Source organism: Cavenderia fasciculata (genome assembly GCF_000203815.1).
Source record: "Cavenderia fasciculata unplaced genomic scaffold Scf_Dfasci-G-o-33e01.r1-3, whole genome shotgun sequence".
Classification (NCBI taxonomy): Eukaryota; Evosea; class Eumycetozoa; order Acytosteliales; family Cavenderiaceae; genus Cavenderia; species Cavenderia fasciculata.
In genome coordinates, this window is record NW_004457734.1 from 1,060,899 (window position 1) to 1,079,316 (window position 18,418).

General features: G+C 30.5%; 9 protein-coding genes across 9 annotated transcripts; 7 read left to right on the forward strand and 2 right to left on the reverse strand.

Moving 5' to 3' along the window:
• Window positions 1–182: 182 nt before the first annotated feature.
• On the forward strand, window positions 183–1,755 carry DFA_04646 (uncharacterized protein; the record flags this gene model as incomplete). Its single annotated transcript, XM_004360312.1, has 4 exons — window positions 183–263; window positions 571–648; window positions 741–1,324; window positions 1,713–1,755. 4 exons carry the CDS (start codon window positions 183–185, stop codon window positions 1,753–1,755), a joined length of 786 nt encoding a protein of 261 aa, XP_004360369.1.
• A 61-nt stretch (window positions 1,756–1,816) lies between these two features.
• On the forward strand, window positions 1,817–5,056 carry dicB (putative transmembrane protein; the record flags this gene model as incomplete). Its single annotated transcript, XM_004360313.1, has 8 exons — window positions 1,817–2,207; window positions 2,300–2,454; window positions 2,542–2,928; window positions 3,019–3,156; window positions 3,251–3,622; window positions 3,708–3,818; window positions 3,905–4,571; window positions 4,638–5,056. 8 exons carry the CDS (start codon window positions 1,817–1,819, stop codon window positions 5,054–5,056), a joined length of 2,640 nt encoding a protein of 879 aa, XP_004360370.1.
• A 259-nt stretch (window positions 5,057–5,315) lies between these two features.
• On the forward strand, window positions 5,316–8,986 carry DFA_04648 (uncharacterized protein; the record flags this gene model as incomplete). The annotated part of the gene is made up of 9 exons (XM_004360314.1): window positions 5,316–5,781; window positions 5,880–6,031; window positions 6,106–6,492; window positions 6,554–6,691; window positions 6,763–7,134; window positions 7,202–7,312; window positions 7,390–8,056; window positions 8,143–8,553; window positions 8,922–8,986. 9 exons carry the CDS (start codon window positions 5,316–5,318, stop codon window positions 8,984–8,986), a joined length of 2,769 nt encoding a protein of 922 aa, XP_004360371.1.
• A 77-nt stretch (window positions 8,987–9,063) lies between these two features.
• Window positions 9,064–10,635, forward strand: DFA_04649 (putative NADH dehydrogenase; the record flags this gene model as incomplete). Its single annotated transcript, XM_004360315.1, has 2 exons — window positions 9,064–9,265; window positions 9,365–10,635. The coding sequence occupies 2 exons, from the start codon at window positions 9,064–9,066 to the stop codon at window positions 10,633–10,635; spliced, it is 1,473 nt and encodes a 490-aa protein (XP_004360372.1).
• Window positions 10,636–10,747: 112 nt separating this feature from the next.
• On the reverse strand, window positions 10,748–12,558 carry ddx49 (putative RNA helicase; the record flags this gene model as incomplete). The annotated part of the gene is made up of 2 exons (XM_004360316.1): window positions 10,748–11,704; window positions 11,785–12,558. The coding sequence occupies 2 exons, from the start codon at window positions 12,556–12,558 to the stop codon at window positions 10,748–10,750; spliced, it is 1,731 nt and encodes a 576-aa protein (XP_004360373.1).
• Window positions 12,559–12,609: 51 nt separating this feature from the next.
• DFA_04651 (uncharacterized protein) lies at window positions 12,610–13,154 on the forward strand (the record flags this gene model as incomplete). Its single annotated transcript, XM_004360317.1, has 3 exons — window positions 12,610–12,626; window positions 12,735–12,754; window positions 12,832–13,154. 3 exons carry the CDS (start codon window positions 12,610–12,612, stop codon window positions 13,152–13,154), a joined length of 360 nt encoding a protein of 119 aa, XP_004360374.1.
• An 87-nt stretch (window positions 13,155–13,241) lies between these two features.
• On the reverse strand, window positions 13,242–15,794 carry ddx20 (putative RNA helicase; the record flags this gene model as incomplete). The annotated part of the gene is made up of 1 exon (XM_004360318.1): window positions 13,242–15,794. The coding sequence occupies one exon, from the start codon at window positions 15,792–15,794 to the stop codon at window positions 13,242–13,244; it is 2,553 nt and encodes an 850-aa protein (XP_004360375.1).
• Window positions 15,795–16,078: 284 nt separating this feature from the next.
• Window positions 16,079–16,516, forward strand: DFA_04653 (uncharacterized protein; the record flags this gene model as incomplete). Its single annotated transcript, XM_004360319.1, has 3 exons — window positions 16,079–16,152; window positions 16,271–16,317; window positions 16,416–16,516. 3 exons carry the CDS (start codon window positions 16,079–16,081, stop codon window positions 16,514–16,516), a joined length of 222 nt encoding a protein of 73 aa, XP_004360376.1.
• Window positions 16,517–16,691: 175 nt separating this feature from the next.
• On the forward strand, window positions 16,692–18,372 carry DFA_04654 (methionyl-tRNA formyltransferase; the record flags this gene model as incomplete). The annotated part of the gene is made up of 4 exons (XM_004360320.1): window positions 16,692–16,757; window positions 16,946–17,186; window positions 17,245–17,452; window positions 17,523–18,372. 4 exons carry the CDS (start codon window positions 16,692–16,694, stop codon window positions 18,370–18,372), a joined length of 1,365 nt encoding a protein of 454 aa, XP_004360377.1.
• Window positions 18,373–18,418: the final 46 nt, after the last annotated feature.

An 18,418-nucleotide genomic window follows, 5' to 3' on the forward strand; every position in this document is an offset into this window, starting at 1 on the left:
TAATAATAGTTTTTAAATTTAAAAATAATAACAGTTTCAAAATTTGTTTGAAAATGTTTAGAATCTTTTAGAAAAGTAGGTAGAATAATAATAATAATTATAAATTATTGTTTATAGTATATATATATAGATTAAAGAAAGATAAATACTTGATGTTTTATGATGGAACTAACAAGTATAATATGTTTGATAAAAGTATACAGATAAAAGTAGAAAAAGAGGATAAAGATAAATACTTGATGTTTTATGATGGAACAATCGAAGTATAATGTTTATAATTTTTAATAAAAAAAAAAGAGATAACGTAAATTTATTTGTACCAGTACAAATAGTAAATTTAAATAATCATTGGTGGTTGGAAGAGAGAGACCAACCAAGCACCACAGCAAAAGAGGAAATGAATTTGAAAAACATTCATTCATTAATTTTTTGGCGCCAACCCCTCATAGTGAATCATCAACCCAAAGATGCAATCTTGATCTTATTGAAACTTCGCAGAGATATCACTCTACTCTATTGTACCTCTATTTCGAGCATAAGATCAAAGATAAGATAATATATCATTTTAAGTACATGTCAGCAACAGCAACAGGAGGTAGATCTACAAGAATGTTAATGAACAAAATAATAGATTTTGTAAAGAATGAGGTATGTTTATTGATTGATTGTGATCGAGATTGATTGGTTGATTGTGTTGTTTATGTTTATGTTTATATTATATTATATTGATTTGTTTATAGATGAAAAATAATGATCCATCACATGACTTTAAACATGTAGAGAGAGTAGTAGATTTAACAAGACAGATTGCCAAGAGTGAAAACTATCAAGGAGATATGGAGTTGTTAGAGGTGGCTGCTTATTTGCACGATGTTAACGATTGGAAGTACTCGGGTAGTGAAACGGCTGGTGTCGAGGCTGCTCGTTTATTCCTCGCCGATCAATCCTATCCAGAGGACAAGATTGAAAAGGTGTGTCAAATCATCCAAGACATTTCATTCAAGAATGAATTGGGCAACACATCAATGAAGAGTATCCCCATTGAATCAATGATCGTCCAAGATGCTGATAGATTGGATGCTATGGGTGCTGTTGGTGTAGCAAGAACCTTTTCATATGGTGCATTGAAAAAGAATACATTCTACGAGGAGGAGACATTCCAGAGAACCATAGGTGACAAGACACTCACCAAAGACGAATACATGAAGACTAGCAGAGCAGGTTCCTCAACGTTGGACCATTTCTACGATAAATTATTTATTTTAAAGGATCGTATCAAAACTCAGACCGGTAAAAGAATGGCACAAGAACGTCACCAATTTATGTTATTATTTGTTGATCAATTAAAAAAGGAAATTAAAGAATAATAACAATGATAAATGATAATATTTACACAAACCAAAAGATTAAAGATCTTGTCAAGCAAGTTTTGGGTTACCCCGATATCGATATCCAAAAAGATCGGCCCAAAAAATATATTTTTTTCTCCTCATGCAATTATCACGTATGGTTGGATGGATAGATATTTTTAGATACTGTTTTATTGTTGTTTGGTTGATGGATGGATTGATGGCTTGGTCAATTCGAATCCCCACATTGCAATGGAATCTTTGATTACAAAATATCCATCACATCCATCCTTCCTGACACACTGCGAATAACTTTTTTTGTTTGACCATTACTACTACTATTATTATTAATATTTATTTTAGATGGATAGAGAGAGAAAGAGATAAACAAAACAATGAATATTAAAAAATATTTATTTTTACTACTAATCATTTTAGTTTTAGGAAAATGTAAAGGTGAATTCAAAATGTGGGTTGGGTCACCAGAAAATGATTGGAATGATCCTAGTAATTGGAGTCCTGTAGGTATTCCAATAGCAACCGATGACGTCTATATCCGTGATGAAAGTAATCAAACTACCGTCATTTCTGTTGGACCAGTTGTATTTGGGTCTCTTATTGTGGGGAACTCACCACCCAATGCCAATGAAACTCTATTGCTTGCCGGTGGATTTTCATCAGATGGAGCAGTCTATGTAACCGGTGCAGCCATGTTGTTTCTTGGAACACTTGAAGACCAACCAAACTCTATTTATAATGCCGATATAATCATGGTAGATACTCCATCCACTTTATTAATTAGAGATGCCAATGTTACTGTCGTTGATGATATTTATAACTTGGGTTTAATCATTTTAGGTATGTGATGTAATAATAATAATAATAATAATAATAATCAATAATAATAATAATTTATTTAATCAATTTTCTTTTTTCTTTTTTTTTTTTAGATGGAAATGGAAACGCTTCGTCAATTGATAATACAAATAGTATAAAATGTGAGACTAATTCATATTACCAAATGAATACAATTTTTAATAGAAGTAATAGTACATTGTTATTAAAACCTGGTTCATCTCTATATTTTACTGGAGTTGAACAAGACGTAAGTACAAACAAACAAACAAGCAAGCAAACAAACAAACAAACAAACAAACAAAATATTAACATAATACTAATTTTTTTTTTTTAGGATACAACTAGATTTATGGATGGATCTAGATTATATGGAATGGCTGAATCAGGAATGAAATTTGAAAATCAATCACTCTATACAGATCAAGCTATAATTGAATTAAATAGTTCAGCCATTGCAACTGAAAATGCTTATATTCTTATTGGAGATCAAACCAAATTCAATATGACTGGAGCCTATACCACCATTTTCCCTCCATCTAGTGACTCGGTATTTGCATCGTCTAGATCCAATGCAACCATCACCGATGCTATCGTTGGTTTCGATCATACATTGTTTTTTTTGAACAATAGTCGATTCAATATTTTTGGTTCTTCTGATTTTTATTTAAAAGATTCTTTTATTCTTACTATGGGAGATGGAGGTTTTTTAAGTTTGTTTGAGGTAAGTTGTATTTTTTAAAAAAAACAAACAAACAAACCAATTTCTATTATTATTATTATTTATTAACCTTTTATTATTAATATTATTTAGAGTGCAAAAATGAATGTTCACCAATCAACAATATTCATTCAAAATTACCTCGATTTAGGTGACCTTGCCAATCTTAATCTATATGGTTCTCAAATTGTTATTGCCGAAAACCAAGATTATTATTCTTTTACTGCTAGTGTAGTGTACAAACAATTACTCTATTATTATTATTATTATTTTAAATCATACAATTAATTTATTTAATTCTATTTTTTTATTTATCTTTTTTTAGGGTAATAGTAGTATGACTTTATCTCATCAATCAAGTTTAACGGTAAATGGAATATTTTTTTTAACCGATTATGCTACTATACAGAGCTCGGTTAGTGATTTTTCAATTAAAGAACATATGTATCTACAAAATGATTCAATTGTTCAGATTAATTTAGCCAATTTCACTGTTGATGGTCTCCTTACTATTGTCGATCGTGCTCAACTACTCTTTAGTTCGTCAATTGTCTATATCAATGGATCGGCAGGTGCTTATGATCAGTCAAAGCTTTTACTAAACACCTCTATTCTTTATGTTCCAGGTAATTTTACTTTGACATCAACATTTTTATCCATGAACTCTATTATGATTGTCAATCAATATTTCCAAAGTGTATGAAATAATAGTAAAAAAAAGAAAAAGAAATAGAAAAAGTGAAAGAGGTAGGACTTTTATTAACTTTTTTTTATTTTATTAGGCTGGTCTATATTATGCATTAGAGACAAATTTATTAGTGTCTGGTGAGTTTCATTCATATGGTTATGCCTTTTTTGAAAATACAACTTTAATTTCAAATGGTACTGCAAAAGTATGTTAAATGAATAATAATAATACAATTCATTAATACCAACCAAATTTTATTTCTATTTAATTATTCTTTCTTTTTCTATTTAGTTTGATACTGCATTTTATGGTAAAAATGCAAATATTACAGTTCAGTCTGGAGATTTGGTATTTTTAGAAAATTCCAACTTTACTTGTACCAATTGTACTATATCTGTGCTGGCTGGTGTATTTGAATACCAACAAGGTACAAGACTTGAATTATTTAATACTACATTGACCAATAATGGAACAGTATCATCACTTGGTGATGTTTCATTGTCACCTGGTAGTAGTATTACCAATACTGGTCTATTTACAATATTATCGAATATTATTGCAAATGCCACTACAAACAATGAAACATTGCCAGCAGAGATTAATAATTATGGATCAATCAATTCACAATCAAATGTTACTATTGATGTTTTAATTAATAATTCTGGTAATTTCTCGATTGAATCAAATAGTAGTATCTATGTTCAAGAGTTTACTCAAACCGATGGTGGCAATCTACAACTAGTTGGTGGAGGTTCAATCACATCTTACCTTAACCTTAATATTCAAGGTGGATCAGTCTATGGCAATGGTGCAATTAATACTAGTTTGGATTTAAATAATAATGGTCAATTGGGTATAAAGAATATAACAAGTGAATTAGAGATCCATGGTAACCTTACACAATCTGGTAATAGCACAACAGTCATTAGAATTAATACTATTGATGATTTTACTAAATGTATGAATAGAAAGAAACAAATCAATCAAACTGATTTTAAATTAATATATTAATATTACATTTTAGATAAAATTAATCAAACAATTGAAGTAGCAGGAACATTATTAGTATATATGAATAAGAATCTATTGGGTAATGATGTCAATGTAACTATTATTAGTTATAATCAAACTAGTAGTAGTGGTGGTGACTTTGGCAAGATTAAAGTATTGACCTATGACCCTGAAAATAATGACGATGAAGAAGAAGTTGAATGTCAAGTACAACCAACCAAGGGTGAAAGAAACTATTCCCTCCTCTTACAAGATTGTGAAAATAGTACAGCTCAATCAAATCGAAACAAAGTGATTGTAGGAGCAGTAGTTGGATCTATTGTTGGTGCATCTGTGTTGGTTGCTTCTTATATCGCATACAAGAAATACCTTGCAAAGAAACTATTTGCTAAAAAGTTGGATCGTATTCAAGCTGAAATGAATAAATTATAAATCATCAAAACTAATAATTAAATAAATAAATAATAATAAATAATAAATATCCCTGGGACAAAGGCTCATTTAAAAAACTTTGCCAAAGGATAAATATCCCATTCACTTTGGGAAAGTTCACAAATATCTGGTCTTGTTTTTTTTTTACCAAGATATTCGTTGTATCTTCGTTGGACATGATTCCTCGCGATTAATTATTTTTTTTGATCACTCTATTATTTTCCTCTTAATTTAAATAGAGAGATAGAGAGAAAATAAGATGAATCACATTTATTTAATAGTACTATTGCTTGTTCTTACTATTGGTCATTGTCAAGGTGCTATAAAAACATGGGTAGGACCACCAGAGGAAAATGATTGGTCGGTACCTTCGAATTGGAACCCAGCAAGTACACCTACATCGGTTGATGATGTTAGAATTTTAGATGAAAACAACAATACAGTGGTCTTTTCATTTGAATCAGATGTAGAATTTGGATCAATCATATTGGGAAGCTCAACAGGACCATACACAAATGGTACACTTTTATTCTTGGGTGGATTTACAACTTTAGGAAAGATTAATATAAGTAGTGCATCGTTGATGTATATGGGATCATTCGTTGATCAAACTCCATACTCTTATTATACTGCAAACTTGATATCTGTTGATAAAGAAGCTGGTTTATTAATTGGTAATGCTACCGTTATAAGTCAAATTTATAATTATGGTTCAGTTTTATTAGGTAAGAAAGAATAGAGAAGAGAGAAATAGAGAGATGGATATAGATATTTATTTAAAGGATTGATTTTAATTTATTTTAATTTTTATATATTTATTTAGATGGTAGAGGATTAGTTGCATTTATAGAAAATTCAGCAAATATTATTTTTGAAGAAAATGCAAGTTACAAGTCTATATCTTTTAATAATAGAAATGGATCGGTTGAATTAAAAGCTGGTGTAGTTTTAGATTTATATGGTATTGAAAATGGTGTATGTAAATGATAGTATTATACTATCTTTCTTTTTTTGTTTTTATAATAATCAATTCTATTTTTTATTTTTAGGATTATTCAAGTTTTCAAAAAGGATCAAATTTATATGCATCAAAAGGAGCATCGTTGGGTATTATAAATGAAACATTTTACCTTGCCGAGTCAAATTTGGATTTTAATCAAGCATCCATTTATGCTCATGGAGTTTATATGTTGATTGGACATCACTCTCATTTTAATATGACTGGAACCTATACCAATTATGATGGGGACGGAGGTGACTCTCAATTTAATGCATTTGAATCAAATGCAACCATTGTCAATGCTACCGTTCATTTTAATCATTCTGCCTTTTACCTTTCTGATAGTCAGTTTAATATTTTTGGTACTTCTGATATTTACATGATAGATTCTTATATCCTAACTCTTGGTACTGGAGGTTATTTGAATATTTTTGGTGTATGTAAAAGAAAAAAAGAAAAAGAAGAAAAATTAAATATATACTAAAATTATTATTTAGGAAACAATTATGAGAGCATATCATTCAAATATTACAATTGATAGAATATTATTGTTGGATGAAAATGCTAAACTTTATCTATCAGACTCTGACCTTTATGTTTTTGGTAGCTCTACTACTCTTGCCATTGCAACTGCTGTAAGTATATCTATTAAATAGATTAATAGAAAATTAATATTAATCTTTTTCTTTATTCTTTTTTTTTCTAGGGAGATAGTAGATTATATTTAAATGATCATTCAGATTTGATTGTAGATGGACTTTTCTATATGACAAATTCATCAAAGGTTTCAAGTAATTTAGGACAATTTTTCATTCAAGGTTACATGGTAATGCAACATTTTTCAATGGTAGAATTGGAAGATACTGAATGCTATTTAACAGGACTCATTGTTTTATATGATAGTTCTGAAATGTTTTTTAACAATACATACCTTTATGTTAATGGATCGGTCGGTGCATTTGATAATTCTACTCTAAATATTGATAGATCTACACTTTCTATTCCAGGCAATTTAACATTAACTTCCAAATTCCTTTCAACTGATTCTATAATTAATGTTGATGAATATTTTCAAAGTGTATGTAAAGTTTTATAAAAAAAGAGAATTGAAACAAAAACCAATTAACTTATTTCTATATATAAAGCTTGGAGTTTATATTGGTTTAAATACAGATATATCGGTAAGTGGTCAATTCCAATCTATAGGAATTACTATTTGGCAACAAACTAGTTTAATTTGTAATGGTACTGCTAAAGTAAGTTAAAAAAAAAGAAGAATGATTAATAATAATATTATTCTTTTTTCTAATACTTATTCTTTTTCTATTATTAGTTTGATAGTCAATTTTTTGGTGAACATGTAAATATTACAGTTCAATCTGGAGATTTGGTATTTTTAGAAAACTCCAATTTTACTTGTACCAATTGTACTATATCTGTATTGTCTGGTGTATTTGAATACCAACAAGGTACAAGACTTGAACTGTTTAATACTACATTGACCAATAATGGTACAGTATCATCACTTGGTGATGTTTCATTGTCACCTGGTAGTAGTATTACCAATACTGGTCTATTTACAATATTATCGAATATTATTGCAAATGCCACAACCAATAATCAAACAAATCACGCAGAGATTAATAATTCTGGATCAATCAATTCACAATCAAATGTTACTATTGATGTTTTAATTAATAATTCTGGTAATTTCTCGATTGAATCAAATAGTAGTATCTATGTTCAAGAGTTTACTCAAACCGATGGTGGTAATCTACAACTAGTTGGTGGAGGTTCAATCACATCTTACCTTAACCTTAATATTCGAGGTGGATCAGTCTATGGTAATGGTGCAATTAATACTAGTTTGGATTTAAATAATAATGGTCAATTGGGTATAAAGAATAGAACCAGCGCACTAGAAATCTATGGTAACCTTACACAATCTAGAAATACCACAACAGTCATTAGAATTAATACTATTGATGATTTTACTAAATGTATGAATGAATAGAAAGAAACAAAACAAAATTAATATTAAATTGATTTAATATTTATATTAATATTCTCTATTATTACATTTTAGATAAAATTATTCAATCGATGGAATTGGCAGGAACATTATTAGTATATATGAATAAGAATCTATTGGGTAATGATGTCAATGTAACTATTATTAGTTATAATCAAACTAGTAGTAGTGGTGGTGACTTTGGCAAGATTAAAGTATTGACCTATGACCCTGAAAATAATGACGATGAAGAGGAAGTTGAATGTCAAGCACAACCTACCAAGGGTGGTAAAAACTATTCCCTCCTCTTACAAGATTGTGTATCTATTACATCCCAAAACAATAGAAACAAAGTGATTGTAGGAGCAGTAGTTGGATCTATTGTGGGTGCATCTGTGTTGGTTGCTTCTTATATCACATACAAGAAATACCTTGCAAAGAAACTATTCCAAAAGAAATTAAATAGTCTTCAAGTTAAAATGGATGGTTTCTAAAGATTTGTGAATATAGCAACCAATAATAATAATAATAACTATCTATGTACTATACTATATTTAAATAAATATTTTTTAAACCTTTTAAATCTAGGAGCAGTATAGTAGTACAATACGTATACTATTCATGCAAATATAGAAGGGAGATTGATTGATTTGCAGTTGATCTATAGATTAAATGATATTAATTAGGAGGTCACAAAACAAGATGTGTACACTGTATACTACTATAATAGTCATAATTATGATGCGTCTGTTGTTTGGCATGTTTTTCAAGAATGCGACCAACCATCACGTGACATCATTCGCTTCGAAATTAATTAAAAATTTAATTTAAACAGCAAAGTATTTTTTTTTAAGCAAACATAAATAGCGGTTTATGGATCATTGGGGAGTACTACTCTAATAATAAAAGAATAGAATAGAATAGAATAGAATAGAATAGAATAGAATAGAATAGAATAGAATAGAATAGAATAGATAGATAGATAGATAAAATAGAATGATATCAAGAAATTTAGTAAAAGTTACCAAATTAAACATAAAGAATCAGATAACAGCAGCAGCTGCTACATCTTTACAGGTACAACCAACTGCTGTTGGCAATAGAAATTACTTTTCAGTTGTAGATAAAGATAAAAAAAAGAAACCTAAAGTCCTTGTTCTTGGTTCAGGTTGGTCTTCTTTTGCTTTTTTAAAGAAATGTATGTAACATTAACATTATTATTATTATTATTGAAAAAAGAAGAAGAAACTAATTTGCTTTCTTTTTTGCTTTTCTTTTTTTTTGTTTGTTTTACTAGTAAATTCAAAATATTATGATATAACATTAATATCACCAAGAAATCATTTCTTGTTTACACCTTTATTGGCATCAACGACGGTTGGAACATTGGAGTTTAGATCGATAGCAGAACCAATTAGAAAGGCAAAGAATGATTTTGAATTCCTTCAAGCTCAATGCACTACGGTAGACCCAGAAACAAAGACCATTGAATGTACATCAACCTTGCATGACACCACTCCATTTAAATTACAGTATGATTATTTGGTCATTGGAGTTGGTGCAAGAAATGCAACTTTTGGTATACCAGGTGTATCGGAACACGCCCACTTTCTCAAAGAGTTGCATCAAGCTAGATCCATTCGTCAACGTATCATATATTGTTTTGAATCTGCATCATTACCAGACTGTAAACCAGAGGAACGTAAAAGATTACTTAGTACAATCATCGTTGGCGCTGGACCAACTGGTGTCGAGTTTGCAGCCGAACTAAATGATTTGGTCATTGAAGATATTGCTAAACTATTCCCCAATGTTCCATGCAATGAAATCAACATTACTATACTCGAAGCATCTAATCGTATATTATCAGCATTTGACTCTAAACTGGTAGATACTGCGGTAAAGAGATTTAGAACGACTGGTATAGATGTACGTACCAATACAATAGTCAAAGAGGTACTATCTGACGAGGTAATATTGACATCTGGTGAAAGAATACCTTTTGGTCTTTTGGTTTGGAGTACTGGAATTGGTAGTCATCCATTCACTGATCGTTTACCAATGGAAAAGGATAAACATGGTCGTATCATTGTTGATGATTTCCTAAGAGTTAAAAATATTTTCCAAAATAATAACAACAACAAAACAATAGAATCAACTTCAACCACCTCAACTATAACTACAACCGCTACAACTAAACAACAACAACAACAAGAAAATATTTATTCATTTGGAGATTGTGCATCACCACAAGGTAATAATAATAATTTACCAGCAACAGCTCAGGTGGCACAACAAGAAGGATACTACTTGGCACAACAATTTAATAATCGGGCAGAAAACAAAGAATTACAACCATTTGTTTTCAACTTTTTGGGTATTATGGCATATATTGGTCGTATGAGTTCACTCTTTCAAACAAACTCTGTTCATGCATCTGGATTCACTGCATGGGTTACATGGCGTTCAGCTTATTTAACAAGATTAGGTTCAATTCGTTCTAAATTACAAGTTCCTTTTGATTGGGCTCGTACCTTTATTTTTGGTAGAGATATTAGTAATTTCTAGAAAAACAAAATGTAAAGTAAAAATAACTAAATAAACAAATACAAAGTATACGCTAAATATAAAATATATATATATTTAATCATTTAATAATTTAATTATATTATAATATAATTTATTCCTTTGTTTTCTTTCTTTTAAATAATGAGAATCCACCTTCTTTAACATTCTTTAAAGTTGTAGTAGTAGTTGGTTGTTTAGTATTATTATTATTATTTGTATTATTATTATTTTTAACTTTTTGATTGTCAGTTGATTTCATTTGATCATTTGATCTCTTTTGATTCTTTTGATTATTAATATTTTTTGCTCTATCAGACATGATTTGTTTTTGTTCTTCATTTCTTTCTTCTCTTCTTTCTTTTTCTTTTACACCAAATTCAACTTCATCTAGATAGATTTCAACCATTTTTCTGGCGGTTGAAGCTTCGTTGAGATGACGATACACTTCATCATCCTCGGTTGGATATAATTCTAGTTGTTTGCCAATAGCGGTTTCAACATTTTTGACTAGATCAACGTCATGAGGAGTGACAAAAGAGATGGCTTTACCGGTACGACCAAAACGGGCGGTTCTACCAACACGATGGATATAATCTTTGGAAGAATTTGATAATTTGTAGTTGATGACAATTTGGACGTCTGGAATATCCAAACCACGACTAGCAACATCGGTTGCAATCAATACCTTGACAAACCCAGATTTGAATTGTTTGAGTGCTCTAAGACGACCCTTTTGATCGAGAAAAGAGTGTAACGATACCGTCTTGATGTCGAGTTTGTTCAACATACCCTTTACGGCTTCAACCGTTCTACAATTGTTGACAAAGATGATACAACTCGATTGTGGGAATGATTTGAGTAGATAGACCAAATGACAATCTTTGGCCAATGCAGGCATGTATATATAATGTTGTTTGAGTGTATCGACCGTATCATATTTTGAATTATCTTCAAATACAAACGGATCTTTCATTGGTACCAATTGAAGTTTCTTTAAATTATTGGTCATTGTCGCCGAATATAATAATGTTTGTCTATTTTCAATTGGTGGTAAATGTTCTACTATTTTCTAAAGAGTAAGTAAAAGAATGTAAGTATAGGATATTTATATATATATATATATATTATTATTTAAATATTTTTAGTTACTTCTATTTCTAATTCAAAATCTTCACAAAGAATACGATCAGCTTCATCGAGTACAAGGAATTTACAAAATTTGAGAGCAATTTTGAGACCATTGGAAAGATGACTGGCGAGACGACCGGGAGTTGCAACAATGATATGAGGACGTTTATCCAAAACAAGTGATTGTGCTACGGAATCGATACCACCAATAACGACAGCACAATTGACATTCATTGCAGAACCAATTGCTTTGAATTGTTCACCGATTTGAACGGCCAATTCACGTGTTGGTGTCAAAACAACGGCAAATACTCCATATGGATCTTCTGACAATAGAGAGAGGATTGGAATGGCAAAAGCAGCAGTTTTACCACTACCAGTCTTTGCACTAGCCAAAATATCTCTACCTTCCAATACCTTTGGTATAGTATTGTATTGAATATTTGATGGTTGTTTAAATCCTAATATTTTACAACTATTTACCAACCATGGTTGTAATTTTAAATCTCCAAATGATTTTGGTTTCTCTTCAACTTCTTCAATTTCTTCAATTTCTTCTTCCTCTACTTCTTCATCTTCTTCATCTTCTTCATTTTCAACTTCTTCTTGTTCTTCTTCCTCTTCATCTTCCTCTACTTCTTCATCATTTTCGTCTTCAACTTCTTCTTCCTCTACTTCATCTTCTACCTCCTCTTCTTGTTGAATTATTTCTTCTTGTTGAATCTTTTTCTTTTTAGATGATTCTATCTTTTGTTGTTGTTTTTGTTGTTGTTGTTTTGTTGTTTTAATTGTCATCTCTTCTTTATTTGTTTAAAGTTGATAGAGATAATAAATAAACGTTCAAAAATGGCTCGTTTGGCTCGGTTTTTTTTTGATAACTCGTCGATTGAATGCACTTTAAAATTTATTTATTAATTTCAATAGTTTAATTAAATAAACATGTACAAATCAACAATTAAACTATTAAATAGATCATCAACATCTTTAAATAGTATGTTTATGTGTTTAAAATGTTCTAAAAGATTCAATTGGTTGACTTTTTCATTCATTCATTTTCATTCATTTTAGTTACAAGAACCTATATAACAATAAATAATAGTGGAGCAGATAGATTAGAACAATTAAGAAAGGGATATGGTAAAGATGATCAAAGTAGAATAGTATCAATGGGAGGAGAAGAAGAGAATGAATTATCACAAGAGGTAATGCAAAGAGTGAGTAATATAAGAAAGATGGCTCCCTCTATCAAAGATGACCCCTCACTAGATGACTATTCATCAAAGGTTGAACAACAAAATGAACAAGGTGAAACAATTGAAATCAATGGTCGTACCATCCCAATCAATATACCAAGAGATAAGATTCAAATAGTTAGAACTAGTGATTATTAAAACTAAAATGTAAAAAAGAAAGAAGAAAATATATTTATACTCTAAATAGATTGTTGTTTGTTTATTGTTTTTTTTATTAATACTCTCTTATGATCGATACATATAATAATTATGGTTGTGAAGATAATTAAAACTATTGGAATTTGCTGATGGATTAACATGTTGATATATATTATTGTTGTTATTATTATTATTATTATTTTCATCATTGTTCATGTTGTAAGTGTAAACATTGGATGGACAGAATGAACAATTACAATGATGATTTTGATATTCAACAGGTAGATGTGGATGTGGTGGTGGTTGATGATGATGGTGATGTTGATGAGGAGGAACATTTAAAATTGGGTGGGTTAGAAGAAGTGGATGAGGAGGTGGAGGCGGAGGAGGAATAGGATGTTGATGTAGGTTTTGTTGTTGTTGTTGTTGTATACCATGTGGTATATGTGGAGGAGGTGGAGGTGGAACAGGATGAGGTTCTAGATGGTGTGGATGAGGGATATTTAAAATTGGATGATTGGGTTCATGCATCATAGGAATTGGTGGTTGATGATGGTGATGATGATGATTGTGATGTGGAAGAGCAACCGGTTGATGTAGGTTTTGTTGTTGTTGTATACCATGTGGTATATGTTGATTGTGATTATGAGGAGGAATGGGATGTTGATTGACATGTTGATTTTGTGGAATATGTGGAGGTGGAGGTGGAGGTTGATATGAATAATAATTGTATTGATGATAATCATCACGTGGAGGTGGATAATAATAAGCTGGTTGGTATCGGAAATTTTGTTGTTCATTACCATTTTCTTCTTCTCCTTCTTCTTCATCTTCATCATAATTTACTTGTTCATCATAATCATCTTCTTGTTCTTCTTCTAAATCTTCTAAAATTTCATCTTCTTCTTCTTCTTCTTCTTGATCAATATCAACCTGATTTCTACTACGATTACTATTTGAATTTGGTTTCTTTGATTGTGATGATTTGTTTGATAATTTTTTTAATTGTTTTTCTTGAATTGATTTTAGATTATTTTCTTGTTTGGCTTTAAGTTGTTCTAGTTGATTGGATTCCTTTTCACTTGCCAATTGATAGGCATAGTAGTGTTCTGGAATTTCATCATTTTCTTGACGTTCTTCAATCTTTGAATTGAATCTAGATTGTAGTTGGCTGATAAATTGCATTTCTCGGTCACCTGACACATAGGTGATACTAACACCATAGCTACCGAATCTTCCAGTACGTCCTATTCTATGGAAATAGGTTTCAAAGTCCATAGCCACTGGTACCTCCATATTGACAACCAAGTTGACACGTTCAATATCGATACCACGACTAATTAAATCGGTCGATACAAGTATACGTAGTTTGAATGCTTGTAGTTCCTTCATGACCGCCATTCTTTCAATTTGTTCCATTGATCCTGCAATATAACGTGTTGGCCAACCCTCTTTGCACAATAGTTTACACAACTCTTCTGCACGTACACGATTATTACAAAATACAACAGCTTGATAAAATGATACTTGTTCCAACAATATCAATAAACTATTTACTTTGGCTCTAAATGTATGATATTCAATTGTTGATATTGGTATCGAAGTAGATGAAGTATTATTTGTATTATTTGTTGTATTATTTGTATCTTTGATAATTTGATAATATTGTTTAATACCTTCAAGAGATACACCTTCTTCACCTTTACACATTTGAACGTGAACAGGGTTAGACATGTAACGCTCGACCATATTAAGGAGAGCAGTTGGAAAGGTGGCAGAAAAGGCAGCGATTTGTCTCTTTTTGGGCAACGAGGTAAAGATCCAATTGAAATCTTTGGAAAAGGCTGCATCGAGTAGTTTGTCGGCTTCGTCCATGATAAAGAGTTCAATGTCGTCGGTTCGTAGTCTACGTGCTTCAATGAGTGATCGGATGCGACCGGGTGTTCCGACGACCACCTGAGCACCGCCCAATTTAATCTCGTCTTCCTGGGTGGTCGATGCATTGCCTCCGACAAACGCTTCGACATGAAGTCTCTTGCCTGCATGCTTGGCAATCTCTCCAACGACCGATGCAATCTGGATGGCAATCTCTCTGGTCGGTGCCAACATGAGAACGAGTGTTCGTCGTGGTACACCTGACACTGCCTCGGCGTAACTGTCATCGTCCATATCCAACAACTGCTTTTTAGATAGTGTCGATGCAGTAGGTTGAGTGCAGTGTCTCAACACACGCTCGATAGCAATCGAACCAAACACCACCGTCTTTCCAGTGCCACTCTTTGCCTGTGCAACCATATCCACACCAGACACACCAATTGGAATAGCCTGTACTTGAACAGGTGACGGTTTCTCGAATCCACAACTCTTTAATGCTTCTACCAACACACTTGGTAAATTTAATTCACTAAATCCTATATCTTTTTCTATCATTACATCTTTTGTTCTATTTCTATTAGTCTGAGGAGTAGATGAAGATGTATTTGTAGTAGTTGTAGTTGTAGTTGTTGTGGTGGTTGATGATAATGATGATAATGATGAAGGTTGTGGATCTTCTTCTTCATTATCAACTAAAGTTATATCACTATCATCATTTGAAGGATTATTTTTATGATCATTGTTTTGATGATGTTTTATATCCATATATATACAAATAATAATAATAAAAGAATAAATAAAAGTAAAGTGTATTTGAAGGTCTGTCTTGTTAAATTAAACTATAAACTAGCCTTTGATAGTGCTCCCTTATTCAATTTTAATTTGTACAACTTACTTTTTGAATCACAAAAAATAAAATCAAACTAGTTTGTGTGTCTCTCACAGCAGTGCAGTTCGCAGATCAACGAAGAGGGAGAAAAACTATTGTTTGAATCATTCAAGTTGCGCTCACACTAATTTATTTTGTTGGGTATATATCTATCAAAAGGATGAATAGAGTTAATCAATATGTTTGGGTTGCATTCGCTGCTACTACCATCGGTCTTGCCGTTGGTACTCCATTGTATGTACAAATATTAGAAGAAAGAAATGATGATGAATGATTGTTTGTGTGAAATGAAACAATACTAATCACATCACACATCTTTATCATCTTTATCATCATTCATAATCTATTACAGCTGTAAGGATGTAGTTTCAAGTATGGTTGGTTCAAAACAAGCTAATGGTATGAAATAAAAAGAGAGCAAAAGGAAAAAGATGTAAAAGTAAAAGAGGGTCAAGTTACTTATATATATATATAAACTTCTTTCTTTTTCATTTTAGATGCAAGATTAAATGAATTAATGAGACAAGTTAACAGCAGTGTTAGTGATTTAGATGATGAACATCATTCTACAGGACATGGTCATGCGAAACATCATTAAAATAGATTTAGAATAGAATAGAATAGAATGACGATATCAACAACACATCAAAGCTAGCTAATAAGAAAGAGAACAACAATAATAAGGATATATAATAGTAATAGTATCAAAGATATTTATTATTATTATCCAACAACGAATATAACAACAACAACAATAATAACCACACCCACCCATGCCATTACACGAATCTTTAATCATAATATACAGACCAGGCTTGAATAGTAATAATAAAAAAAATGTATATAATATTATAAACCAAAAGAAAGAAGAAGAGACAATGAATCAACAATTGTATATATATATATATATATATATATTTGGATTAAATTCAATTTAAAACGAAAGACGACGATGATTACTTATTACCCACATTTTCGGTCATCACATTCATTGTCATCTTTTTTTGGTGATATCTTTATAATTAAGATGTTTAGTATTAGATCAAGTACAAATTTATTAACAAATAATATTAAATATTGTTTTACTATTAGTAAACAAACTACTACTATACATTTAAATAGATATCAATATAGTACTTCATCTTCATCATCAGCAACTCTGCAGAATATAGTAGATAAAAAAGTAGAAGATAATAGTTTTAGAGTATTATTTTTTGGAACTGATCATGTATCAATACATACTTTAAAGAAATTACATGATAATTTGAGTATGTATACAATTATACAAGAATATCTTTTTATTTACTATTTCTTTTTCTTTTTTAGAAATTGATCGATTAATTAAAGAATTAGAAGTAGTATGTCCAAATAACAAAGATGAATTAGTATATCAATATGCAAAAAAGGAAGGATTATCAATGTATCATCCAGATATTGAAACAGGAATGAAACAATTCCAAGTACCTGTATCATCAAAATCTGGTAAACCATTTGATATGGCTGTTGTAGTTTCATTTGGTTATTTTATTCCAAAGTAAATATATAAAAGAACAAACTCTTATTCCTTTTATTTATTAATTAATTTACTTTTTATTTTTGTACAGAAAAGTATTAAATACATTTACATTTGGAGGAATTAATGTTCATCCATCACTTTTGCCAAAGTATAGAGGTGCAGCACCTATTTATCATACATTGATAAATGATGATAGAGAAACTGGTGTATCTATTATTAAATTGGATCCATTAAAATTTGATGTTGGTGATATATTGGATCAAACAAAATACAAAATCAAAGGAAATACATTGTATTTGGAATTATTAAATGAATTGGCATCGATTGGAGCTAATAGTGTAATTCGGGTACTAGATCAATTTAAGAATCTAATTCCTTGGGCACAGGGAGAGGATGGAGTATCACGTGCACCAAAGATAAACAAAGATAATGGTAGAATAGATTGGGAGAATGATACATGTCAAGATATTTGGACTAAATATCGAGCATTTAGTGATACCATTTCAATCTATACACATTATTATTCAAAGAAATCAAAAGCTTGGAAAAGAGTTAAATTATATGATATGATTAATCCTCTTGTCAAAGGTAGTAATATATTTGGTATAGATTTAAATCAACAACAATCACAACTATCTATGATGAATGATATAATAGAAGATACAAAACATTTACAATTAGATCATACCATTCAAAAGAATGGACAATACTTTATAACATTTGATAGGAAAAAATCCTATTTTGGAATCATTTGGGTTAAATGTCTAGATGGTTGGGTTGGATTTAAAAGTGCTCATGAAGAAGGAAAGAAACGTCTACTAGCAAAAGAATTCTTTTTTGCCAAAGGTATCATTTCCCCAATCGGGGAAAATGATCAAAAAACAAATTTAATCTCTACTCAACAATTTAGAATTAATAAACAACAACAAGAAAACTAAATTTAAATTTAATGTACATAATATATTATATATTTTCTTTCTTTCT